At 40.9% G+C, this 22085-nt stretch overlaps 1 protein-coding gene across 6 annotated transcripts in view; it reads right to left on the bottom strand.

Moving 5' to 3' along the window:
* Nucleotides 1–7107: 7107 nt before the first annotated feature.
* LOC114010661 (skin secretory protein xP2-like) overlaps nt 7108–22085 on the bottom strand; it is a 40402-nt gene continuing 25424 nt past the window's right edge. For 2 of the 6 annotated variants that reach the window (XR_008747000.1, XR_008747001.1), the window contains one exon: nt 10919–11934. Coding sequence is in view for 4 of the 6 variants with exons in the window: in XM_055802778.1 (XP_055658753.1) it covers nt 11869–11934; nt 17796–17899; nt 21445–22084 (810 nt within the window). In the remaining 2 variants the exon portion in view is untranslated. Of the gene's footprint in view, nt 10198–10918; nt 11935–17795; nt 17900–21444; nt 22085 lie in introns of those variants that run through there. The other 4 variants (XM_055802778.1, XM_055802779.1, XM_055802777.1 and 1 more) reach the window with 4 other exon arrangements.

Below are 22085 nucleotides of genomic sequence, written 5' to 3'. Positions count from 1 at the left end.
CGTCGCACGGCGCGGGCCGGCACACGGGCGCTGCCTGCGGCAGCGTGCGCAGCTCTGGGGGTGTTGCGGGAGGTGCGCGCTGGTGGTTTTCCCCAGAAATGGGTCAGTGCTCCGCAAGATGGGGATCGGAAGGTCTGGGCTCTCTTCGAAGCCACCCCCTGGGTGAGCAGGGGCGGCCGGGCAGCCCCTCTCTGGTTCTCCACGCTCCTGGAAGGCGGCCCTGGGCTCCAGCCCGCACGTCCCGGCTGAGCTGGGGAAAAGCCGCGGCCTGGGCCGTGTCCCCCCACGTCCTTCCCGGCCGTGCCTCTCCCCACTTTCCTGTAGTCGCTGGCACTGTGCGAATCGTCCATAGAGGACTGTCGAGGAATAAATACCCTTTACATCCGCTTTGCCATCTACATTTACCTTCACGGGTGCGCACGAGCCCGGGGCTGCTGACCTTCCCCAAAGGCGCTGTCAATGCACCTACCGAGTCACCCGCTGGAATGCAGGGAGTTGTATACAGGTGCACATGTTAAAAACCATTCTTACCTTGTAACTGTTGTTACGCTAGCAATGTGAGTAGCAGGTAATGTTAAGAAATGGCCTGTACAATGCTTAAAAGCCTTGTCGGCCACCTAAATGTGAGAACAGGACAAATCCTCACGTGCCAGACCAGAAACCTTTCCAAAACTTCATGGATAGGAGAAGATTTTACGAAAACGTGATAATTAGGTAGGCTGTCAAAATCAGCTATTTACATGTGAACATTTGTGACTAACAATAAAATTTAAAGTATTTCCATCTGACAATAATTGATAAAGTGCCTCTGTTCTCTTTACTGGGACCGTGGCTAATAGCTTTCAGTAGCAGGAATTAACTACAGTGAAAAGTGAATCCTAGGGAGTTGTGTTTAAGGTCCCAAGCAAAACTAGCCCCTAAATCCAAGAATAATAATACTGTGTACCTCTTCATTTAGCCCAACGCTACTTGCCCAGTTCTTAGTAAGAGAGAAACTTAAGACAATACTAGTCTATTAACTTTAGGCCTATGCAAATGGAAAACTGTACAAATACCAAGAACTAAAAAAAAAGTCAGACCCACATCTTCAAGTCACAATTGTACCAATTTCCAGTGCAGACAGGCCTAAGTTCAATAAAATACCTTCCTCTTTCTTTAGATACAAATGTGATTATAAAGAAACCAATATAATTATACTAGTACTAGCTCACCGCAGACACTTATATGCTGGGATGGCTCAGTTCTCTGCTTGCTTGCATCCATGTTAGGTGGGTTGAATCTTTAATTGTATCAGCAGAAGAGTCACAGTATAATCCTGTGGAGATGCACCCAAGCAGCCGCTCTGCTTGGTTTGTCTCTGGGGATTAAGCCACAGAAGAGGCTGCAAAAGATTGGCTTTGCCACAGACTTACTTTTTGGTGACCCTTGGACAAATCTTTGTGCTCGTTCTTCCTTCTTTAAGTGGGGTGGTATTTCTAAAACATTTATAAGACACTGTTAGAAACAAAGTCAATCTGAAATGAGCAAGCCTCATAGCAGAGGCCATGGGTGCTGATCTGTTAGAGGTGTTACCGCACTGGATGGTGTGCAGCAACACTCTACACTTACGTCTCAACCCACAGTGCCACACATCAATGGCTGGTCTCAGTGTCACATTGACATTTATGTCATATTGAACGATGTGAAAAAAAATTGCATTTTTTTCCCTCCTCACTAGCTTACTTTCAATACTCTCGTGTGCATAGTACCATTAAGTCCCACAGAACAAATATATAGGTTTTATATAGGATGTAATAGGTTCCTGTTTAGGAAGCTGTCAGTACATATATTAAGCTGAGATCTGTTTAGCGTCACAAGATGTAAACCACCTCCCAGTAAGCATCTGAACATACAGCAGGGCAACTTTATTATTCAAGAAGTATTATACCAGGGCTTCTTCTGAGTGTTGTTCACACTTTCTACCCTTGTCCTCTGGCAATTCTCCCATACAAGAAAACATCAATCTCTCCTCAAAGTCTTCCCAAGTTAACCAGGTCCCTCACAGCTGAGGAACAGGCCCCACAAGTCATACGCATTTCTACACATCTGCTGACAGAGTATTTGTATTAGTATTCATCTGATACCCTTAATTAATCCAGAATCTGGTAATTTCTGTTCTGGATCCAATGCCCGAGCCAGTTGCTGCGGCTTGGTTATGACTGCTGCCTCCTAACATTTTGCTTCCTCAAGCTGGTGCTTCTTTCAAGACATTGCTGGTGAGTCAGCAAACAAATTCCAAATCTTCTAACGCAATTATCAATTGTTCGGCAAGGTGGGGTGCTTTAGGGAAGTCAATGACCCTAATGCTAAAATTGCCTCATTTGTGAAGTAGTCCCGATAGAGACATGAAGACAGCGGTTCTGCTACCTGAAATCATGTGAAAACACAGGAATAGTAAGGAACACTAATGTTTCTGTCTCAAGCAAAGTCTCTTTTTGGCTGGTTTGTGCCTTAAATTTTAAACCTTTCCACAGAATATGGAGCAGAGGAAAACTGTAAAAAGCACAAGCATTTATGTGGCCTAGTGTGCAGGAGCTCATAGCTTTGCACATTCTGAATTTCTTTAAAGTTTCTTCTGTGAAAACCAGACCTGAAAGGAAGGAAAAGGCAGGCATTTATTCCCAGCTGTTGTCTAGACCCAACAATTTAGTAAAAGGCGAGCACTGAGAAGGTTCTGATTACATGACATATTCCAGTAAAGGTTTTTCTTCATCTTTGCTAAGTTACATGCTAAGGCCTGTACAGGTTTCCATATCCCAGCAAGGTTTTTTTTGCAGTCCCCGATGACAGAAATAAAAAGAATTTACTCATTGGCTGCAGACAGTAGCATTTTTTACAGAAGCAGTGTATGTTTCTTCTCTTGTTCATGCTGTGCCACATCCCTTCTGATACTTTACAAACATGCTTTCTTCTGCAAACCCTATTGAAGTCCAAATCTGTTTTAAATTACACTCCACATGACAGGTGCAGTCACTGAGATCACTTGGATAACATGAGCCACCTTTGACTTCATGCACAGAGGCTTTGCCTACAGAATAGTCGGGTCATAACAGCCCAACATGACTGGTCCAGAAAAAAAAAAAAAAAGTATGTAGCTGCGCTGAGAGTTTCAAAATCCCTATTTAGTAATTTTGTTGTTTTGCAAACTGGAGTATACTTTGGGAAAAGTCACACAGATTGGATGTCTTATTGCAAAGCATGAGTAAAACTATGGTTTCTGTTAGATAGATGTTTTCAAATATATCAATTTTTACTATATCCTTTGTAGCTACTTATTTGAAAACTAGTGGAAATGTTTGTAAGGAGCTGTTTGGTTCAACTTCTTTTCCATGCAAGGCAAGCTGAACTTGGATGGAAACACCAGCTGTATATTCTTAACCTTTTTTTAAAGCATCCTTTTGTTTTCCATTTTCTTTAGAGATAACAGAGAAAGGCCTCTCCAAAGACAGAACTGTTCTTCTAGACAATGTATTGCTGAGCAGGAACTGAAAAATTCTAACTGAATTATGAAAACAGAGTTTTAATTTCGCTATTTAAAATAATTATGTCACTTCAGATCAGCCCGTCTAGCTCACAGCTGAAGACTTCTAGCAAAGACAAACAAGTATGGAGAATCCCAAGTACAGCCCACCTGGTCAGTGGTGAAGCCTGGTCAAGAGGGAGAAGGCAGAGCGGGGATCTCATTCTCCCCAGCTCTCAAAACAACTTTGTGAAACACCTTGGTTGAGACTCCTCCAGCAGAATTTTCAAGGAAGTCACAGCATATAAAGAGCCACGCCTTGGGAAGTCTGCGCCCACTTGAGTGGTGTGGTTGCTGACGGAGATGAGAAAAGGAACTTGCATCAATTCCAGGAGATGCAGGAGATGGGATGCAGGGCAGCACACTTCCCCTGGGACAAGAAGGTTGCTGTTCCATGCCATCACATTCCCTTGTAAATTTTGCTTTCTGTGAAGGACGCTACTTACTCCCCAGTGGTTTTGGCTGTAAGGCAGATGATTTCATAGCTCACTTTGACAATGAAGAGATTCAGTGTCGTCACTAGACCTCCAGATTTTGTCACTCTGTCCTCCCTCCCAAGGAATGAGATCATTGTTTCTTCTAGTCAAAATTAAGGTAATATTACAGTGAAAATGGCACAAATAAACCTAGCTTGTTAGTCAAATCCAAAGCTACTATTAAGGTATTTTTTAACAAGACCTGAAAGCCTTTCTCACCGAAAATGTTACATTTTCAGCTTAAAACAAGAGCAAAACGTTTGCAGAGACAAGGCACCGAGGCACATGTACATATGACGGAGCTGCTGGTGATTTAGGTTGTCACTGTTGCTTTTGAACACTTTCAGCCATCCAGCGGGTAGGCTGCTCGCAGCACCTTTGGAAAAAGCACTGGCCGTATTTGCCCTTTTCGGGCAGTGCCGAGGCTGCAGTGCCAGCCTGTATGCAGCCCAGATGAACACAATTCTCGGTTGCTTATTAGATGCAGACTTACAACCAATATTTTTCTCCGGTGTCTTATTTGGAATCTGCCAAATAGCTCCTTAAAATAATTTCCGAAGGAGAAAGACCCCATTCACAAAGAAATGAGACTTAGCATGTCTGCAAATAGTAACAATGCATGGAATGTGCTCCGCTTCACCTTTCTGGCTGGATTTGCTCAGATTGCATCAAGTAATCTGCATATATTGTTGGCTCTCTTCTATTAGTGAGAATTATCTAGAGAACAAGATATCAGACAGCCATTTGTCCTTTCAGCATGGATGAGTGGATGAGTGGCTGGCTAGTCTACATGGGCGAGTAAGCAGTGACTGCGGACAAGTAGCAGCCACGCAAAGTAACCTCAGCTGACTGAAGGAAGTGGTCTGGGAGAGGCAGTCAGGGAGCAGGGATGGCACCCATGCTGCTGCGGTAATTTCCTCACCAGGCTTCATGTGTGAACCAGCTGATTTTTGTTGACATGTGAGCCCTGCAGACAATTCCATTGTTTCTAGAGCTGATACATTCTTAAATCAGGGTCAGTACTTACAAAGCACTTCAACATAGAATGGTCAACATTACATTTGTATAGGCTTTTGAGGAATTAACAGATAAATAGTAAAGCTTCCAAGAAAACATATTTCCATAGCAAAAGTGTATACCTACACTGTTCAGCTCATGAATTGGGCAAACCTGCTGAAGATACATCAGTATTGACTTTTCTTCTGATGATCAGTATGCCATGAACATTTTTTTACAGTGAAAATGTGTATAGAAAGTAACCATTTCATGGTGACAGTGATGGAAATTATTTACTGTTATGACATGTGATTCCTTTAGCATCCTATTCCTACATAACTTCTTTAAATGTCTCTGTGAAGCTCTCAATGCTGAGTTACAGACAGATAGGAACTGTGTTCAGCTTCAACAGAAAAAAGGAGTTCAAGGAATGTTTTTCTAGAACTGCACTATTTCTGAAATTATTGACCTGTTGAGATGTTTGATTTGCTGAGAGCACAACATGCAGTGCAACATCCACTTACCTCTTCAACTGTCTGGAAACATTGCATCAAATATTCAGTCCCTCCCCAAAATCTCCAGACCATTTATGTGATTGTACACTCAAGTCTACCACCAAGATAAGAGATATCACCTGCTTCTAATAAACCAAAAATGCTACTGTCCACCTTCACAGACACTCTTCTCTAAACACAGCCTCCCTCAGACCACTGTAGTAGCAGGTAAGCTTCTGATGCTGACGCCACTATTAGACTTCTACATCTGAACAGGCAGAATCCGGCCAGGCCTAAGGTGATGAAAAATATCTCAGATTCCCTTCCTTCCTATTTTATCCAGCCCAAAAGACTCAACAAGATATGCTCCCTCACATTCAGGACTCCTTTAGATAGCCCTCAATGCCTCAAGTTAGATTGGAAAGATTCCTTGAGCCAGGTATAATGCTGGAACAGAGCTACTACTCTCTTACCTACAAGTTTTCTGAAAATGCACAATATACAAATATCACTCAGATCTGTACTCTAACGCTTTATACAGGACTCTATCCATATCTGCAACACAGGCTAAGCCATCTGCTTCTGAATATGTAGAAGACAACTAACACCAACACAGTCCCCGATATTAGAAATCCTAGCAGTATTATCTCCACAGAACAGGAAAATAATATGAATTCATGTGATGCTGACGTCCAAAGAAATAAGGGATGCAGCACATACCACTATCTGGAAACTACACAGGATCTACTGTGATGTCTACACTGCAAGCAAGCAGTTACAGGAACTGCTGGAGGAAATAAACATTAGCTCATAGCTTCAGAAAGGAACTTGCATAGTTTGACAGTCTCTCCCTTCCACTGAATACAGCCAAGTGTGTATGGTTGTCCCTGAGTAGTGTTCATCTCATTCCTAACAATGCAAGGGTAGACAATGGAGCGTTTCTCATTCAGTGTTTCTCATTCATTCAGGGAATCGTCCACATATTCAGCACTTCCCAATGAGATACAGTGCTCAAGGAAGATTACAAGTACTACAAGTTATCAGAGTGAATCACTTAAGGAGGGCAAAGAACATATCCTGGAAAAGCATAGGAAGTCTTAAAAAACTGTTATCCTTTCCTCACCTCTCTCCTTTCTGTCCCCTTTCTCTCTTCTTTCCCCCATACTCCTGTACAAAGAGAAGCTGGAAAATGCACTGTGGCAGCTGAACCTGCTCAACAAATACTTATCAGTAGTATTATTTCATGGGAAGATAATTTGCCAGCCACCCCTCCACTCTCCCCACCGCCAGAATAGTTATCCAGTATATGTTACACTCCAGTGGATGCTGCATTGATCAAACACCTACCATTATATGCAGCCGTCCCAATTTATTACTGGTTCAGGAAGGAGGATCACCTCTTAAATGACTGTTCAGAGAAATGAAGTCATGCTAGTATTCTTACGGAGACTGTCTCCAGCTGCTATGATAATCATCCTGTTTCTTCTACCATCTTCTTTCCCAGTGCCATCTTCTCCCTTTATTTAAGTGTTCTATTCCAGGACTTGGGAGACTCAGGAGAAGAAACTGAGGCAACCTAGGATGTAAGAAATTACAAACTTTATATAAACTAAACCTGTGACAACAAAAGGCATCCAAGGGAATGCCCACTTCTCTCAGATAGTCACTTTGAAAAGGGCTCTGTGAGCTCATCATCGCAGGGGGACATCTTCTAGCCCAAGTCACCCACTGCTACCAAAATCTTAGTATTAACTTTTTCATTAACACACACTTGTAGTCTAAACCTATTTAGACTAGTACTTTCTTAGCCAGAGGCCATTTGGCTTTCTGTTCTGTCCTTATTTGCCTTTACTCCTTTTTCAGGAGTTTTAGAGGATTTAAAGTCTTTTACATTATTTTAATTCTCCTTTTTTTCCTCATTTACCATGTTTCCATGAACTTTAATTTTGCTGAAACAAATTACGCTCCTTATTGAATATGCCCCAAGTTTCACTGAGGGAATGCTGCCAAAACAGAAAGGAGTACTCCTTTCAAAGTTAAAAAGCAAGACAGTTTGGACAGAAAGTCAACCTGGTGACATCAAATTTGTGTAAGAGACAATGTTAGACAAACTTGCATTAAACTGATCTGCAGCACTGAGACTTTAAACAGCCTGTAGTTCAATTTACTGAAAATCTGATTGTTTCCATAAGGAAGAAGTGCGGATCTGTGGATGCAGATTCAATTCAGATGCTGATATGCATGATATGCATAAAAGTCACTGGGTAGTCTGAGATGCTTTGACCAGGCATCTGGTTAGTCTCCTTAGGGTAAATTTAACTCAACCTTGTCCTAAAGTACAGATCAAAATCAAAACGAACAGCCACTCCTTTGTTAAGAAATACTAAAGCAGTAAAAATTCCAAGACCCTCTTTCAAGCTATGGATTTTGATTGTTGGAACTCACACATGACTTCATGGTGACAGCTTTTGTAACAAAAGAAATTCTTAATACTATGTTATTTCTTTTATTACAGCAGAACATAAGCAAGTGGCTACTTATGGGATTAAATGGATGTAAGGGATGCATATGTGCACGCCCATTCACAGTCTCTATTTTCAGTGGCCTGCCTAGTCTGTTACAAACAAAGATTTTGCATTCAATGCTACAAAATTTTGGAAAGTACATATTACCATGTTATCCACAGCACTTAAGGTTTTCTGTATTATTGTGGCTTTACAATTAAGATTATTACTTTTATTTCACTTCTATCTCCTTAAAAACCTCAATGCAAACACTTCTGCAATCCCTCCTGCACACCCATTCTGGATGATTTGATAGCCCTTTTGAAGTTTATGAAGCATTTAAATGTTTTTAAAATGGTCCATCCTTTTCTGTCCTCTAATAATTACACACTCAGATGTGCTGAAGTTATATAAAGTAATTGTTTGTTTTATCTGACCTTGCAAAAACATCAAATTCTGACCATACTAACACAGGGGTAACTAGTGAAGCAATTTCACTGCTGTATATGTGACTAGCAAAATAGTTTTGTCTCTCTTTTAATAGAAAAATTAGAGAAAGGATAGAAAAGAGCCCCAAAACTCATCCAAGAAGGTGAAAAGAAATAATGAGAACCGCAAAAAGCTCACTCAGTTTGGCTTTAACAAAAACCAAACAAAAACAACAACAAAAAAGGCGCAGTAACTTGATTACAGGGTAAAAGCACCTTCCTGGGGAGAAAACAGTGAGTCCTAAAGAGCTCTTTTATCCATCAGAGAAAGGCGTAACCAGAATCAATAACTAGAAGCTGTAGGTAAACAAATGCAAATGGAAATAAGGTAGAACATTTTTAGCAGCACACATGATTACTACTTGTATTACCCTAGTACCTGGAAGCCAAGTCATGGATCAGGGCTCACTCACATTAAGTGCTAGCAAAAAAACCCCCAACCAGCCAACCCAAAAAGCACAAACTAAGCCCAGCAAACAATCCCAACCAAACAACTACAAATAATGTGTAAGATGAAGTAACATAATAAATCGATGATGATATGACAGGCAGCAGTTTCAGGCCATGGTTTCACGATACAAAGTGCTGAGTTGAGATACTAGCTTAAGATGATTCTACCCTATCAAGACACTTCCTGCTCCCACAATTTCCCTATAGCTGTGAAAATTCAAAAACTGATCCTTATTTAAAAAACAAGTGTTAAAAGCAGTGTTTTATTGTTTTCTTCACAGCAAAATGCAAAAGTACATGAGTTCCACTGACAAGTGTTTTGATTTTTATGAATTTCAGTGAATGGTTTGACCAAAATTTTCCTAACTACCTGTATATCTTAGTATCATCTCCAGCGCTGTTTACAGGCCATCTGAATTTGCTGCCTTCCTTGTGGGAAAAGACTGCAAAACCCAGAGGAAAACATGCAAAAGCAAAGCATAAGGCTGCTTTGTTTTCGTCATAGCAAATGACTAGTCTGGCCACCGAATATCAGGTGTCACCCATGGATAAGGTAGAACATTAATAAAAACTGAGAGCTGGGCTATGGTCTGGCAAGATTTATCCGGAAAAAAACCTCAAAATCAAGTCTAACATAAAACATAAAGAGGTAAGCTTGTGATTCCCAACACCACTGCTCTGGCACTGGAATCTCCACACCATTCTTGGTAGCTTACAAACACAACAGGCTACTACAGTTTGACCAGGAAGAAGATTAAAGGGACAAGTGGAGTACAACATTTTCTATTATAAAAGGTTTTGCTACCTGTTTTGAGCTCAAGGATTGTATTGATCGCCCCTGAAATTCATCTGGGAGAAAACATGAAGACTTGAGGACTGCCTCCTCTTCCTGACTAATGGAAGAAGACAGATAAGAGAAAATCCCACCTTTGTTTTCCGTTCCTTTATTTACACCTATTAGCAGACTATAGCAACACACCATACACTCCAAACATCTATTGCACAAGAAACTCAGAGGATCTAATTTCTTGAGCTGGGAATGCTGAAGAGAAAACAAAAGCTAGGGTAAACTCTCCCGAAATAGTCCCTGAGACTCAAAAGCAAACTGTATTTTAAGGGTATTACCTGTGCATTTACTACCCAGTCTTCTTCCCTTCCTCCCTCGAGGTGGCCAGCCTCCTACCAGCTGATGTTCTGTATTTCACCGAGCTGAATATTCACGTTCACATGCTAGACAGGGAAACGGTTACAACCAGTTTTAAAAGCATTCATCTTTTCTTGTTTCTTATTAAAAATACTTCAAGCTACAGCTATAATAAGCTACATTAAAAGAACACAATTTCATTGCAAAGTTTAAATACTTAATAGCCTTAATATTTGCCCTCATCCACTCTGCTGAATTTTTCCAGAGGATTGTGGCCGCCCTGTGTGTGCAGGACACACGCTGCTCAGGAAGTGAATCAGGGTTCTGTATCGAATTAGATTATTTATAGGTTGGTATATGTGTTTGCTCTAGAAGTTGTGCAGAGAACAAGACAGACAACTACAGGAAGAGAGCAATGGGCATGTGGTTAAGGCAGTTGAACGCCACACAGGAACACTCAGTTCTGCCTCTGCCTTCGCCATCGGCTTCTGTGAATGAGGAGCCAGTCAGACCAAGTACCTTGGCAGGTGGCCACCAACCTTGTCTTCCTCATTTTCTGGGAGTCCAAACTGAAACACCTTGGGCCTTTTATGCAGAAATGCAAAGCAGCTGATTATAATGGAAGCTTTGGCTTTTGAGGGGGAAATGGAGCTGGAGGCATGAGTTTAAAAGGCAGGAGAACCCAATTAATATCATCAACTTTCCTACTGACTGACTGAGTGGCTTGGTTTTCTCCTTGTCAAACAGGACAGCGGTGCCTTTCTGTTGTTTTGGGAATAAGCAAAAATTCACCAAATACTGTGAAGCTCTTAGATATCATTGTAATATGCCTACAAAGGGGAAAAAAAAGGTATTTCTGATTCTCTATATACAGAGAAAGTTTTGGATCTTTTCATCCGTTAATTATCCTATATTGCTATATACTTGCTTTAAAAAGTCTACACAGTATAAATACTAGCATGCACAGGAAGGGACATATCCATTCTTCCTCTCAAACTCTATTTTCAATGCAATTTTGCAAAGTCCTTTCCAGCTTCTATCAGAGCTATTTAACTTTATTACTCAGTGAAACTGCAGCATGGTCATATGGAATAGAACAGGGAACAGCACTCAGTGTAAACAAAAGATACTCTCTGGTTCACAAAAATAAAAATATCCTCACTCTCAGCTATATAGTATGTCATATAACCACAGCCACAGAAATAGAAAAGCAACAGAAGAGCTAGTAAAAGTTAATGCCTTTTCCTACTTATTTTATTGGTCTACATCACAGAGTATCATCATATTGAAAGATTTCAGTAATAGCAGGCTACTATTGCAAAATTTTGCACATTGCAAAATTAAAAAAAAAAAGTCTATCAGCATATTTTAAAATGTCTTGAATAGAGCTCCAACAGTTATTCTGACTTCAAAATCTGAGTTAAACAGATACCACAATGACTGAAAACACAGGTGATGATGTCCATTTTAGGTAGGAAGCCATTGAATGTAAAAATATTACACAATAATCACATCAATCGTGAGTTTTTGGCACCTGACAACAGAAGTATTTTGATGATGCCTGACAACGCTGCAAGCACATGGTGTCCTAATGCTACTGAAGTAGATGCGCATGAGATTCAAATACAGTATTGTTTGGCAGGATAATTTTCATGAATTAGAAGCAAATAGACAGGGGAATAAAACAGAAATTTAGGTTCAGGCCTACAATCAGATCTTCAGAGTAGGAACTTGCAGTCATCCAGAGTCCCATGAACTCAGTCAGGCCCCATGGTTATGGCTATCGAGATCCATTTGGACAAATCCAGTGGCAGGATTAGGGCCTAAATACGCAAACAGAAGAAGGGTGAAATCAGGTAACACAACGCACACCTCTAAAAAGACACCAGACTAGTGAAAAATAAAACTCAGAAAAATAATCTGAGTATCTAGACCATTACAAGATTTACATTTTTACCAAAAACGCTGCAGCTACAGGAAAGGCTAAAGTGGTATCTGACATCAAGAGCTTTATACAGCATTAATTGATCATGCCATATTCCCCTTCAGGCAAATACGAGTACCTGCAGTGGGTTTGCTCACCTCCTGCATGCTGCCACTCTTTCTTATGTATATATAATTTGTTTTATTATTTTAAACAAAAGATTGTGGTCTGAAAAATCAATAAAGGTGATGTTTTGATCTTCATCTAGATGTGTAGATTTTTAGCCTCTTAGTAACATGGTGGCAAAACTAAAATGAGATAATCTTACCACATTTTAAAACACTGTAAAACTGACAGAAAGTAATATTATTTCTATAAAAAAACCTTTCACTGTTATGCCTATCTGAAGGTTGTGAGAAGTTCTAGCTTGGCAGCGTGTCAGATAAAGTAACTTTTTATGTAGATGTTTCTCCCTGCCATACTAATAAAACCCCACAGTAGCATGCACCTAGTACCATATACAATTGCCAATGAGAAAATAGACTGTCTCAAAAAAATGTCAGCTTTATAAGGAGGTTTGCCAACTGAAATATAGGCTTTAATACAACAGGGATGTGTGACAGCAGCAGTGAAGACACTACAGGAATATCAGGTTTAGGGTGGAACAAGCACACAGAACCACAGGCTACACCATGGAATATCATGTCATCTGAACTTCAGCAGCAGCGTTAATCATCCACCCCAGGAAGGAGTCCATGCTTTCTCTCTACCTATGACCTTCCTGTGGCTATCTGTCAGCTCAGGAGCATGTAATGGCCAATTCACCAGGCCTGTAAACGTCACTGCACCTTGCACCTTCACCAGTACTACCTCTTTGAGCTAGCCAGACCAAAAATACTATCAGGTTGTCCAGGAGTATGATACCATTCTTTCCTTTACTATAGTACACTTAGGTCTTCAGAGATCAGCAAATAATCAGACAAATCAATAAAAACACACTTTCTGTCCAAAAAAATGTTCAGGAGAATCAACCGTCTCTGATTACTTTTATATCCCCTACTTGACGGCTTAAGATGCAGCAAGATCCTTCATATAAAATAAAATAAGTTTAAAAATTATTCCAAGATACGCGAGGACACGAACACCTGAAATTCATTGAAAGAGATGTTGATTTGTCAATAGCACTGACTGAGAGGTAAAAAGACTCAAATTGCTATTATTTCTAGGCAAGAAAAAATTCTATATACAAAATTTTCTATTCAATATGCACTTCGGACATTAAGATACCCTTTTGGCAGAGACGAGACACTGACTTTACTCAGATTACTTATATATGAGGAAATTCATGGACATGCAAGGCAGGTATGATTTCCAAAATCTGTGGGAGAAAGTAATGGTTTCATCTTCTTAGTGTTGGTGTTAGGTCAGGATAGGTACCAAAATCTTTATCTCCACTTTACTGTTGAATTCCCACTTGTATACCACATGCATGCCAGAAACTGGTACATAATAAAGAACCTGTAACACCACATTTAGAATATAGTGTCATATTTTGGTCGGTTTATCTCAAGAGGGTTACATACTAATATCTGGCTGTTGTTCAGTAAGCATGTTGGGGCAGAAGGAAGGAAGAACACCTCAGCAGGTCCTGCCTCGCCGTGTGCAGGCGGAGGTCCCAGCCGCAGGGCGAGTGGGGAGCAGAGGGATGCCTGACCTCCCGCTTCATCTCTCCCCACCAGCTGTGAGCATCCAGCTGCCGGGATCCCACAGACACATGTCACCTTTGGCCCACAGATGTCTGGCATGCCATGAAGTGTGTTTACTCAGGAATTTACAAATTCACACTTTTTAGCAAGCAAAAGGTCATTTACTGCCTTACCTGGCTATCACTGCTCTTTCTCTGAAAAACCTGAAACTACTGAAGTGCTATTAATATCAAATTCCTTTCCAAAGAGTCACATTTCTGAGGATAGGCAATTTTTTAATTTCTATTCCCTGAGCATACTACATATTTCATTATTTTAATCTGGACATCTAACTACTAGACACCTAAGACAATCTTTCTTCTTGCTTTTGCAAAAATGCATGAACCGTTTATATTTCCAACCCTGGTGGAAATGTATCTGTTGTAAAAATAACAAGAAAGCAGATAAAAAGCTGTTTGTTTTACTTCGGGTTATGCCTCCCTGATACTAAAGTTGCTTCATCTCTGGTTTAAGTGAGAAAGGCCTAGAAACAATTCTAATTCTCACCTGTTTGCTACCATGCCCACACGACTATACGCCAGTGGAAAATTAGCTAAGAGCAGATATCCTCTGCCCTTTCTGCAGTCCCTCTTCTCAGCCTGTGAGCTCTGGGACATGCTGAAGGGGGAAGGAAAGGATGGCTGTGGCTGGTACAGGACTTGGCTATAAAAGCCTCAAGCAAACTGAAAGCTTCCTCCTCTTGGGGAGGATTCTTACATCATCAGGCAGGATCAGAATGAGGAACTGAACCAATTAATTATATTACTGAAGTACTATGGAGTATAGTTATTAGGGACTTGACTTCATAATTTAATTGTAAAGAAATTACCGTACCTGGTGTTCATTAATACCATAAACCAAATAAAACGCTCGGTGCTTTCCCTGCAAATGCAACACACACCTTTTCATGCTAGGCACCCCACTGCGACATTACAAATCAAACTCAACAATTAACATCCCGTCCTTAGTGGCAGGTAGGGAAATATTCTAAGAAATATTACCTGGGAAGCAATCATAGGAGCAAAGAACTCCAAATAATAAACAATACAATTGTATTTGAGGACAGATCTTTAAGGTTTTCATATGAATGACTTAATTGCTGGTGACATACACAACACTGCACAGCTACACAGTCATCCTGCCTATTGCTCAGACAGATAATTCTAGCATCACCTGAGATCCCAAATTTACTACAAACCATAAGATTCGTATTCGTAATTTGCAGATACTTTCAGTACAACATTTCCAAGATGTATTAATTCTTTCAATCAGCTGAAGCATTCCATCAGGTTACCCTCATCATCACACTTTGATTCAGCAATGTTTTTCTCTCTGCATTTGAGAAACACAGCCTGATCTCACTCGCATTCATTCAGAACACTGCTGCAAATACCCTTTTGCTAGCTGATCAGAGAACCCATCGCTGTCTCTACAGCTCTCCCTGACTTCTCCTGGAAGATCTGTTACTTGTCTTCACTTTCAAGGCCCATTCGTCCTTGCTTATCACCACCACACCTATTGTTCCTTAATCATCATCAGGAAGACAGCTGTGGTTTGCTGGCATTTGAAGCTAGGCCAATTTTCATGAAACATAAAGCTGAAAAGACCGTTAGATCATACTGTCTGATTTGTTTATTATTTTCTGTTTGGCTAAAACACTTTCAAAACCCCCACTTTTTCCTGGGGAAAAAAAAAGAATTATTTTTAAAAAAAAAAAGTCAGAGGCACTTCTTGCATCTCTTCCCTTCCTATCTCCCACCCATCATTTAGCGTCATTCAGCTCTTCTCTCACCCACGTTATATTTTCAAACAAACACCTCATGCCTTTTCCTGTTTTACACCTTACACTTTAGGGAAATTCCCTTAAATATCTGAAAACATACTTCGCATTGCTGTTCTTCAAAGCTTTCTCTGAAATTCAGCTTACCAAGGTGCCCCTACAGCCCCTATGAGCAAAATGTGTGATAAGAAGGTATATACACACCACCTACTTTTAAGTAACTGAAGTAGGCAAGTGTGGGATGTAGGACATGAATCCTCCTATGCGGTAAATGGAAAGAGGCTCCTGTTGAGAACAATTTTGATGAAGGAATGCCTAAAATATTCCAAACTGTCCTCTGAAGGAGTCTCTGGGTAAGGTGTGGAAATGGCCTAGGGAGATCAGTCTTCTGATTTAGGTACATGAGTTGGATGCCTGAAATATGAATGTTCTCCCTCAACTCCTAAGTATTTCCCTTCTCATCTGTGTATATTCAACTCTTTTCAACTATTTACATTGCAAACATTTAGGACTGCAGATAATCTTTTCAGCCTGTTTGTGTGGTGCCTAGCATCACAGGAACTTCAACGTCTAAACAGCACTACTTTACAGTAATAAAAAAAAACAGTCTTACAATGCCATGCAGCATTTTATTAAACAGTACCTGATAATGTAATTTTCATAGAACTATGCACACATGCCAGGTAGAAGATGCACAGCTATGATTCTACTTTGTATTTTCTAAAATCCCTAATCCTAAAACAAAGAGCTGGAATGCATTCATGGCTGGCACCAGCTTGTTTTCTCCCCAGTACCAATGATGGGCAAATCCTCAAGACAATTCAACACAGTGAAAGAGAAGGGAGAATAAGAGTGATGGAAAGGTATATGTGGATCCAAGATGCATACAGAATTTTTGGCAGAGGAAGCAGGGTGGGAGAAACAAACTGTGGAAGCCCTTGTCATGTGTGTGACAGATGTCATCAGCTATTTTCTGAAACAATCAATGAGAAAAAGGTAAAATGTAAGACTGGTAAAACTTAGAAATATAAGGAATCCCTTCATATAGGCAAAGAGTTCATGCCCCACAATGCACACTTCTCCCTGTTAAACTTACTGAACTTTAAATATACCCTGTATTTAGGGTGTATTTAGGAGACTTCAGTAACTTGAAGAAGGTCTCTAAAGCCCAAAATAAGGAAGCAAAACTCCTAGATATATCTTACATGCTAAGAAAATCTCCGAGTCCCCAAAAACATGCTTATTGCTGGGAAAAAGATAATAAAACATTATGAAGAAACAATGACCTTCAAGAAGTTACTTGAATTAAAAAGGAGTCTCACACAAATTTGGAAATCTAATTCTAGTACAAACAATAAGCCAAAGTCATACTAGGCATCACGTACAAAAGAAACAGAATAGAACAACTACTACTGATGATGATCTAGTTCTTGCTCTGGATCTATTCATCTGGATAACAGAAAAGAAGTTCTTTCAAAGCCTGAAGTAAGAAAACAAATCCTCCTCAAGCAAACAAACAAACAAAGATGCAGACAGTCATAGATTAAAACCTGATGAGAATAAACAAGGCGAAATACTGGATTAAATAATTGTTTTCATTATAATAAATGCCATTAATGGCAAAGAGTTAACTGCAAAGTGTCTCAAAAGAATGGATTTGGCCCTATGTTGTGGTACAGTTGTTAGTCACCCAGAAAGTGGGGGGAGTACCACGGCATAAAATCTGCAGTTATTCAGCTTACTTGGAGTCATGGCACAATGCGGACCCCAAAAACGCCAAGTATAAATGATGACAAATCACAAACACACACTAAAATAAATGCAAGAGAAAACAGTCTGTGTTTTATGAAGTTTCAAATTAAAGGCAGAACTGTAGGGAACTTAGTGTAATATAACTCAATGTGTTAGGCAAGGGGAAGGTAACAGTTACCTACAGAATCTCCAGATAAGTTGACGTTACCCACTGACATTTATTCTCCCATAGATTTAAAATGCTCACACTCGTATGCTCACTTACAAGCACCGAGACTTACCTGTCCAAATGGCCTGGCCAGGATAACTTCCATGTAAAACAGAGGACAAGGGCCATGAGCTATTAACTGATGTCCTCACCCCATTTCAGGAGTTGTTCTTAATTAGCAATAAAACCCTAGGGTTTTTAGCAGATCTTTTAGGATATCTTTCAGAAATCATCAACTGTGACAAGACAGTCCTTTGCCTCAGGATCTTGCTTACCTCGTCTTCCATAAATCTTAGGCCACATTGCTGTCCATTGTCCATTTTTCCTTGTTTGGAATATAGGTCTGAAATATATGCCTGCAGCCTCTTCTCCTGTTTGGCTAACAGGAAAAAAGAACAATGTTTGTGATATACTACACCCTTGTCGCCATCCTCTTGTTGTTAGGATGCAAGGTCTTCCACTAGCAAGTCATCTGTGCTGTAGCACACAGACACTGCTGGGAATGGTGTCCTGGAAAAAGTGTCTTTCATTATCAGTACAGGCCATTTCTTTAACCCTTTGTTTTGCTCTTTCACCTTATGCTTACACATACATTTTCATCCATCCTGCATTTACACCAATCTTCACACTCCTTTACAACTCTGCATAGTTTTATGCCAGTTAAACTGATCTGACACAGATCACTGCATACCCTCCTCCTTCCTTTGCCATGTGCCCCTCTATTCTCCTTGCAACAGCAGCCATCACTGGTAAGTCTGCTCAGGGAGCAAACCAAGAGAAAAATCAACCTTTTACTGGTAGGACTAGGATTGCTTTTTTAATGGTGTAGTTCCATGCACTGGATCACTGGGGCAGCTGAATGCCAGTGTCAGGTACAACGGAGGTGGTACAACTGCCTCTGTTTAATGGAAATTTTTCATTAGACCAGTTATGTCGTAACGGGAAAGAACAGAAGATGCTTTGGCCTCAGGACCACTTCAGCAGTTTAGTGAAAATATCTGCTCAATATGCTGCTATAATAATAATAATAATAAAAATTTTTTTAAAATCAGGCTTCTAAAACAATGGAGGAGAATTAGAAGAAAGCCGGTATAATAGATTATAAAAATCAATACTGTGACCTTAACAGAAAAACCTCCACATGACGTACAGGTCATCCCTTCTCCAAAAGGATAATAAAGAACTGGAAAGGGCTCAAATGTGAACAGTGATAAACACTAAAAAGATCCTACAAAGATAAATTAGGAAGTTTAAAATCAAGAGCATTATATGTGGACATAAAAAAAATTACAACTGCTCTAGAGAGGGCAGCTCAGACATTTCTGTGGTTGCTACCTTGTAACACAAGAAAAAAATACAGAGAAACATCCAAAGTGTGGAAAATCAAAACTGATCAGAAGAAATGTTTTTCACATCATATGTAATTTATTCATATTGATTATCAAGGAAATTCAGTTATTAATATAAATACAATGTCCCTATCAACAATGGTATAAAATCAAACCCTTTACTACATAAAGAAATCAGGAAGAAATTTATTTAGAGTTAACATCAACTGAGGCATTGGGATATATTTACCAGTGAAACAGGAAACTGTATTATGGTTTAAGCCAATATGGTAACTCCACTCCTATCAATTAAAAAAAAGGAATAGCAATTTGATTTCATTATTGAACTCTTACTCACAATCTCACGGTAACTCTTCCTACAGTTTGAATTAAACACTATTACTAGCTCATTAACAACAGTATAGTCATAGTTACAAGATTTTGAAACTACTGAAGTTTGGACACATTAAGCTTTTATGTAAGCAATAAAGGCAAACACATGAAAAACAAAAATCAGCATGATTATAAACTCATTTTCTCCATCACTGCAAGTTCTACCTAAAATATATTTTTCCTGATTTTCAATCACATCCAGCTTCTAAAAAGTTTGTCTATTTTTTCAAAGACCTGAGATTGAACATTTTTCCCCTTACCCTTTTTTTTTGGTTGTTGTTGTTTTTTTGTTAACGATTGTTTTAATGGGGATTCTCATCACATATCTTGCTAAAAAGCACCCCAAAAGTGACTACTTACTGATCACTCACAAGCAAGGAAACTAGAAATAGTTTAAGCACTAATTCTTAAGCATGCCACCACTATACTGCTTAGTTATCTTGATTAGATCATGTTTTAGTTTGAAACGCATATTGTCACAGCACACACTAGAAAACACATTACCCTATTGTATTAGTCACTACAAAGACATACTGAAAATTAAAATTCTCTCTCAAAGATCAGAGTCTCAATTTTATTAAGATAGGCAAGGAAAAAAAACACAAAAGAGAGCATAAGGATGGGGCTTCATATATTTTGTTTGAATTTTTTCCACTGCTTCTGGGAAGGTAAAGAGAAGATAGCATTGTTTGGGAGCAGGGCATAGTGGGGGAACGGGAAGGAGAAGCTGCCAGCACTGCCAGTGCAAGGATGGGACTTCATGGCTTAGGGGCTGGGTCAGGTAAACCCAAGAAATAAATGGCTGAAGCATCACACAGTACAATACAGGGTGCAAATGAAGACTTGAAAGGTCAGTAATACGGACAGCACAAAGAACCAGAAAGATTACCTAGGAAATCTTTCTTGGGTAAAGAAAATGCAGTTGGTACCAAGACAAAATTTAAAGAGCTACATAAGAAACTGAGAAATTTAAAGGGCTACATAAACTCAGTGCAGTGACACTTCAATGTAGGCACAGGTACCGGTTCTGTTAGGGAAGGGAACTTCAGTCAATGTACAGCTGTGGGTCTGAGAAGACCTTACTGTCCACAGTGACAGAGAAGCTATCTGGCACAAAAGCAAGCCCACAGGCTGCAGAAAGGCAACATAAAATTTCTGAACCCAAATTTTCATTTATGTTCTGGAAGCAGCAGACCATTCACCACCAGGAAGACTGAATATAAAATGTATTCCCCTTGTTTAACTCTCTGTTTTGCAGATCACACAGGCTGTGAATTTGTGAGTAAAAGAATTACCACGTGCTAGATTTACCTTTTAGTTGTATAGCTTTTGCCTGTGATCATTTTAGTAACACACCCCACTGACAAATAGTGATCACTTGCTGAAATAGAAGGGACCTTTTGCTTTTCTAAAGCTATTTTATTATATGCTTGAAAATATGTACTGAATATAGATAACTTGAAATATACTTAACTGTACATTTACCTGCCGAGTTGCCCCATGCACTTTTTTCAAGTAGAGGGTGTGCAATTACAATAAACTAAACTCGGGGGGAGAAGGTGTAAACTAACCTCATTTAGATGTGAAGGAATTCCTTGTTAAATGCATTTCTTTGTGCATTCCAATGGTACAAAAGCTGTTTGGTAATAAGAAGTTCCTGGACTGAAACAGACACTTCAGGACTTCTTGTTGATGATTAATGTACAGTTTAAGGGAGCCATTACTTTGTGACAGGCACTACAGAAGCCAAGTGTCAGATAATGTATCAGCTTCTGCTCCACTTCAATTCTAATTTAATGATCAGTACTCTTTTATTCTTAACGTCTTGTTTTAAATATTAAACTACAAAGTTCAGCAGGATACATAGCTGCTGTAAGAGTAGAACTCCCGTCTCATAGCGTGAATGTCGTGTAGGCATTAAATGGAAGATATTTTACTATTATTTTTTGGTTTTAACGAAGCTTATTTTTGAACATGAACATCTGCCACAATCCACCGTATTGCCAAAGGAAAATCTAAGTTTACCCTATATATGCACAAAAGAAAACTGCCATAAACAAAGCAATAAAATTACTTCAACTCACACGGTAACCTGTCAGACTGTGCTTATCATCTGGTCCGCATGCTGTGCAAATTACCTTCCCGAAATGAACAAAATATTTCTTGCGACTAGAAATGCTTTTGCCTACAATCATTCACGCACCTTTTCCCGAGGTGCACAAGAACTCTAAGCCGGAGCGTGTCTCCGCTCCAGCACTGGCCCAGCGTTGCAGGGGGAGGCCCGTTCCCAGCGCCACGGAGCTCAGCGTGCCCTCACCTGCCCCAGAAAACCGCGCAACGGCGACCCCGCGCTGCCGTAACGCGGGGGCATCCCCAAGGCGAGCCCGCTGGCTGGAAGCCCCCAGCCGCGCCGCGCAGGCCGGCGCCGGGGCCGAGCAGCTCGCCCCGCGGCAGCCCGCCCCGCGCAGGGAGGCTGCCCCGGCCAGGCACCGCGCGACGCGCAGGGCTGCCCCGGCGCGCACAGAGGCCGCGGCGGGCGCGGGGCTCCCGGCGGGCCAGGGGGCGGGCCAGGGGGCGGCCACGCCCCGCGCGCGCCGCGGCGGGCAGCCAATGGGGAGCGGGCGCGGAGCCCGCCCGCCCGGCGGCAGCTGGCGCGGCCGGCCAAGGTCCGCGCGCGGCCGCGGCCCCCGCAGCTGCGTCTCCCGAGCGCCGGGGAGGGGCCGCCCGGGTCCTAACGCCGCCGCTCCCCGGCCGGCGCTGCTGCAGCTGCCTCCGCCGACTGCGGTCACCCGGGCCGTGCCCTGCTCACCCGAACGGGGAGAGCTTTCTGCCCACGGCGACATT

The sequence above is a fragment of the Falco peregrinus genome, chromosome 4 (genome assembly GCF_023634155.1).
Source record: "Falco peregrinus isolate bFalPer1 chromosome 4, bFalPer1.pri, whole genome shotgun sequence".
NCBI classification, from domain to species: Eukaryota; Metazoa; Chordata; class Aves; order Falconiformes; family Falconidae; genus Falco; species Falco peregrinus.
Note: the sequence above shows the minus strand (reverse complement) of the source record. Positions and strands in the feature narration are given on the sequence as shown.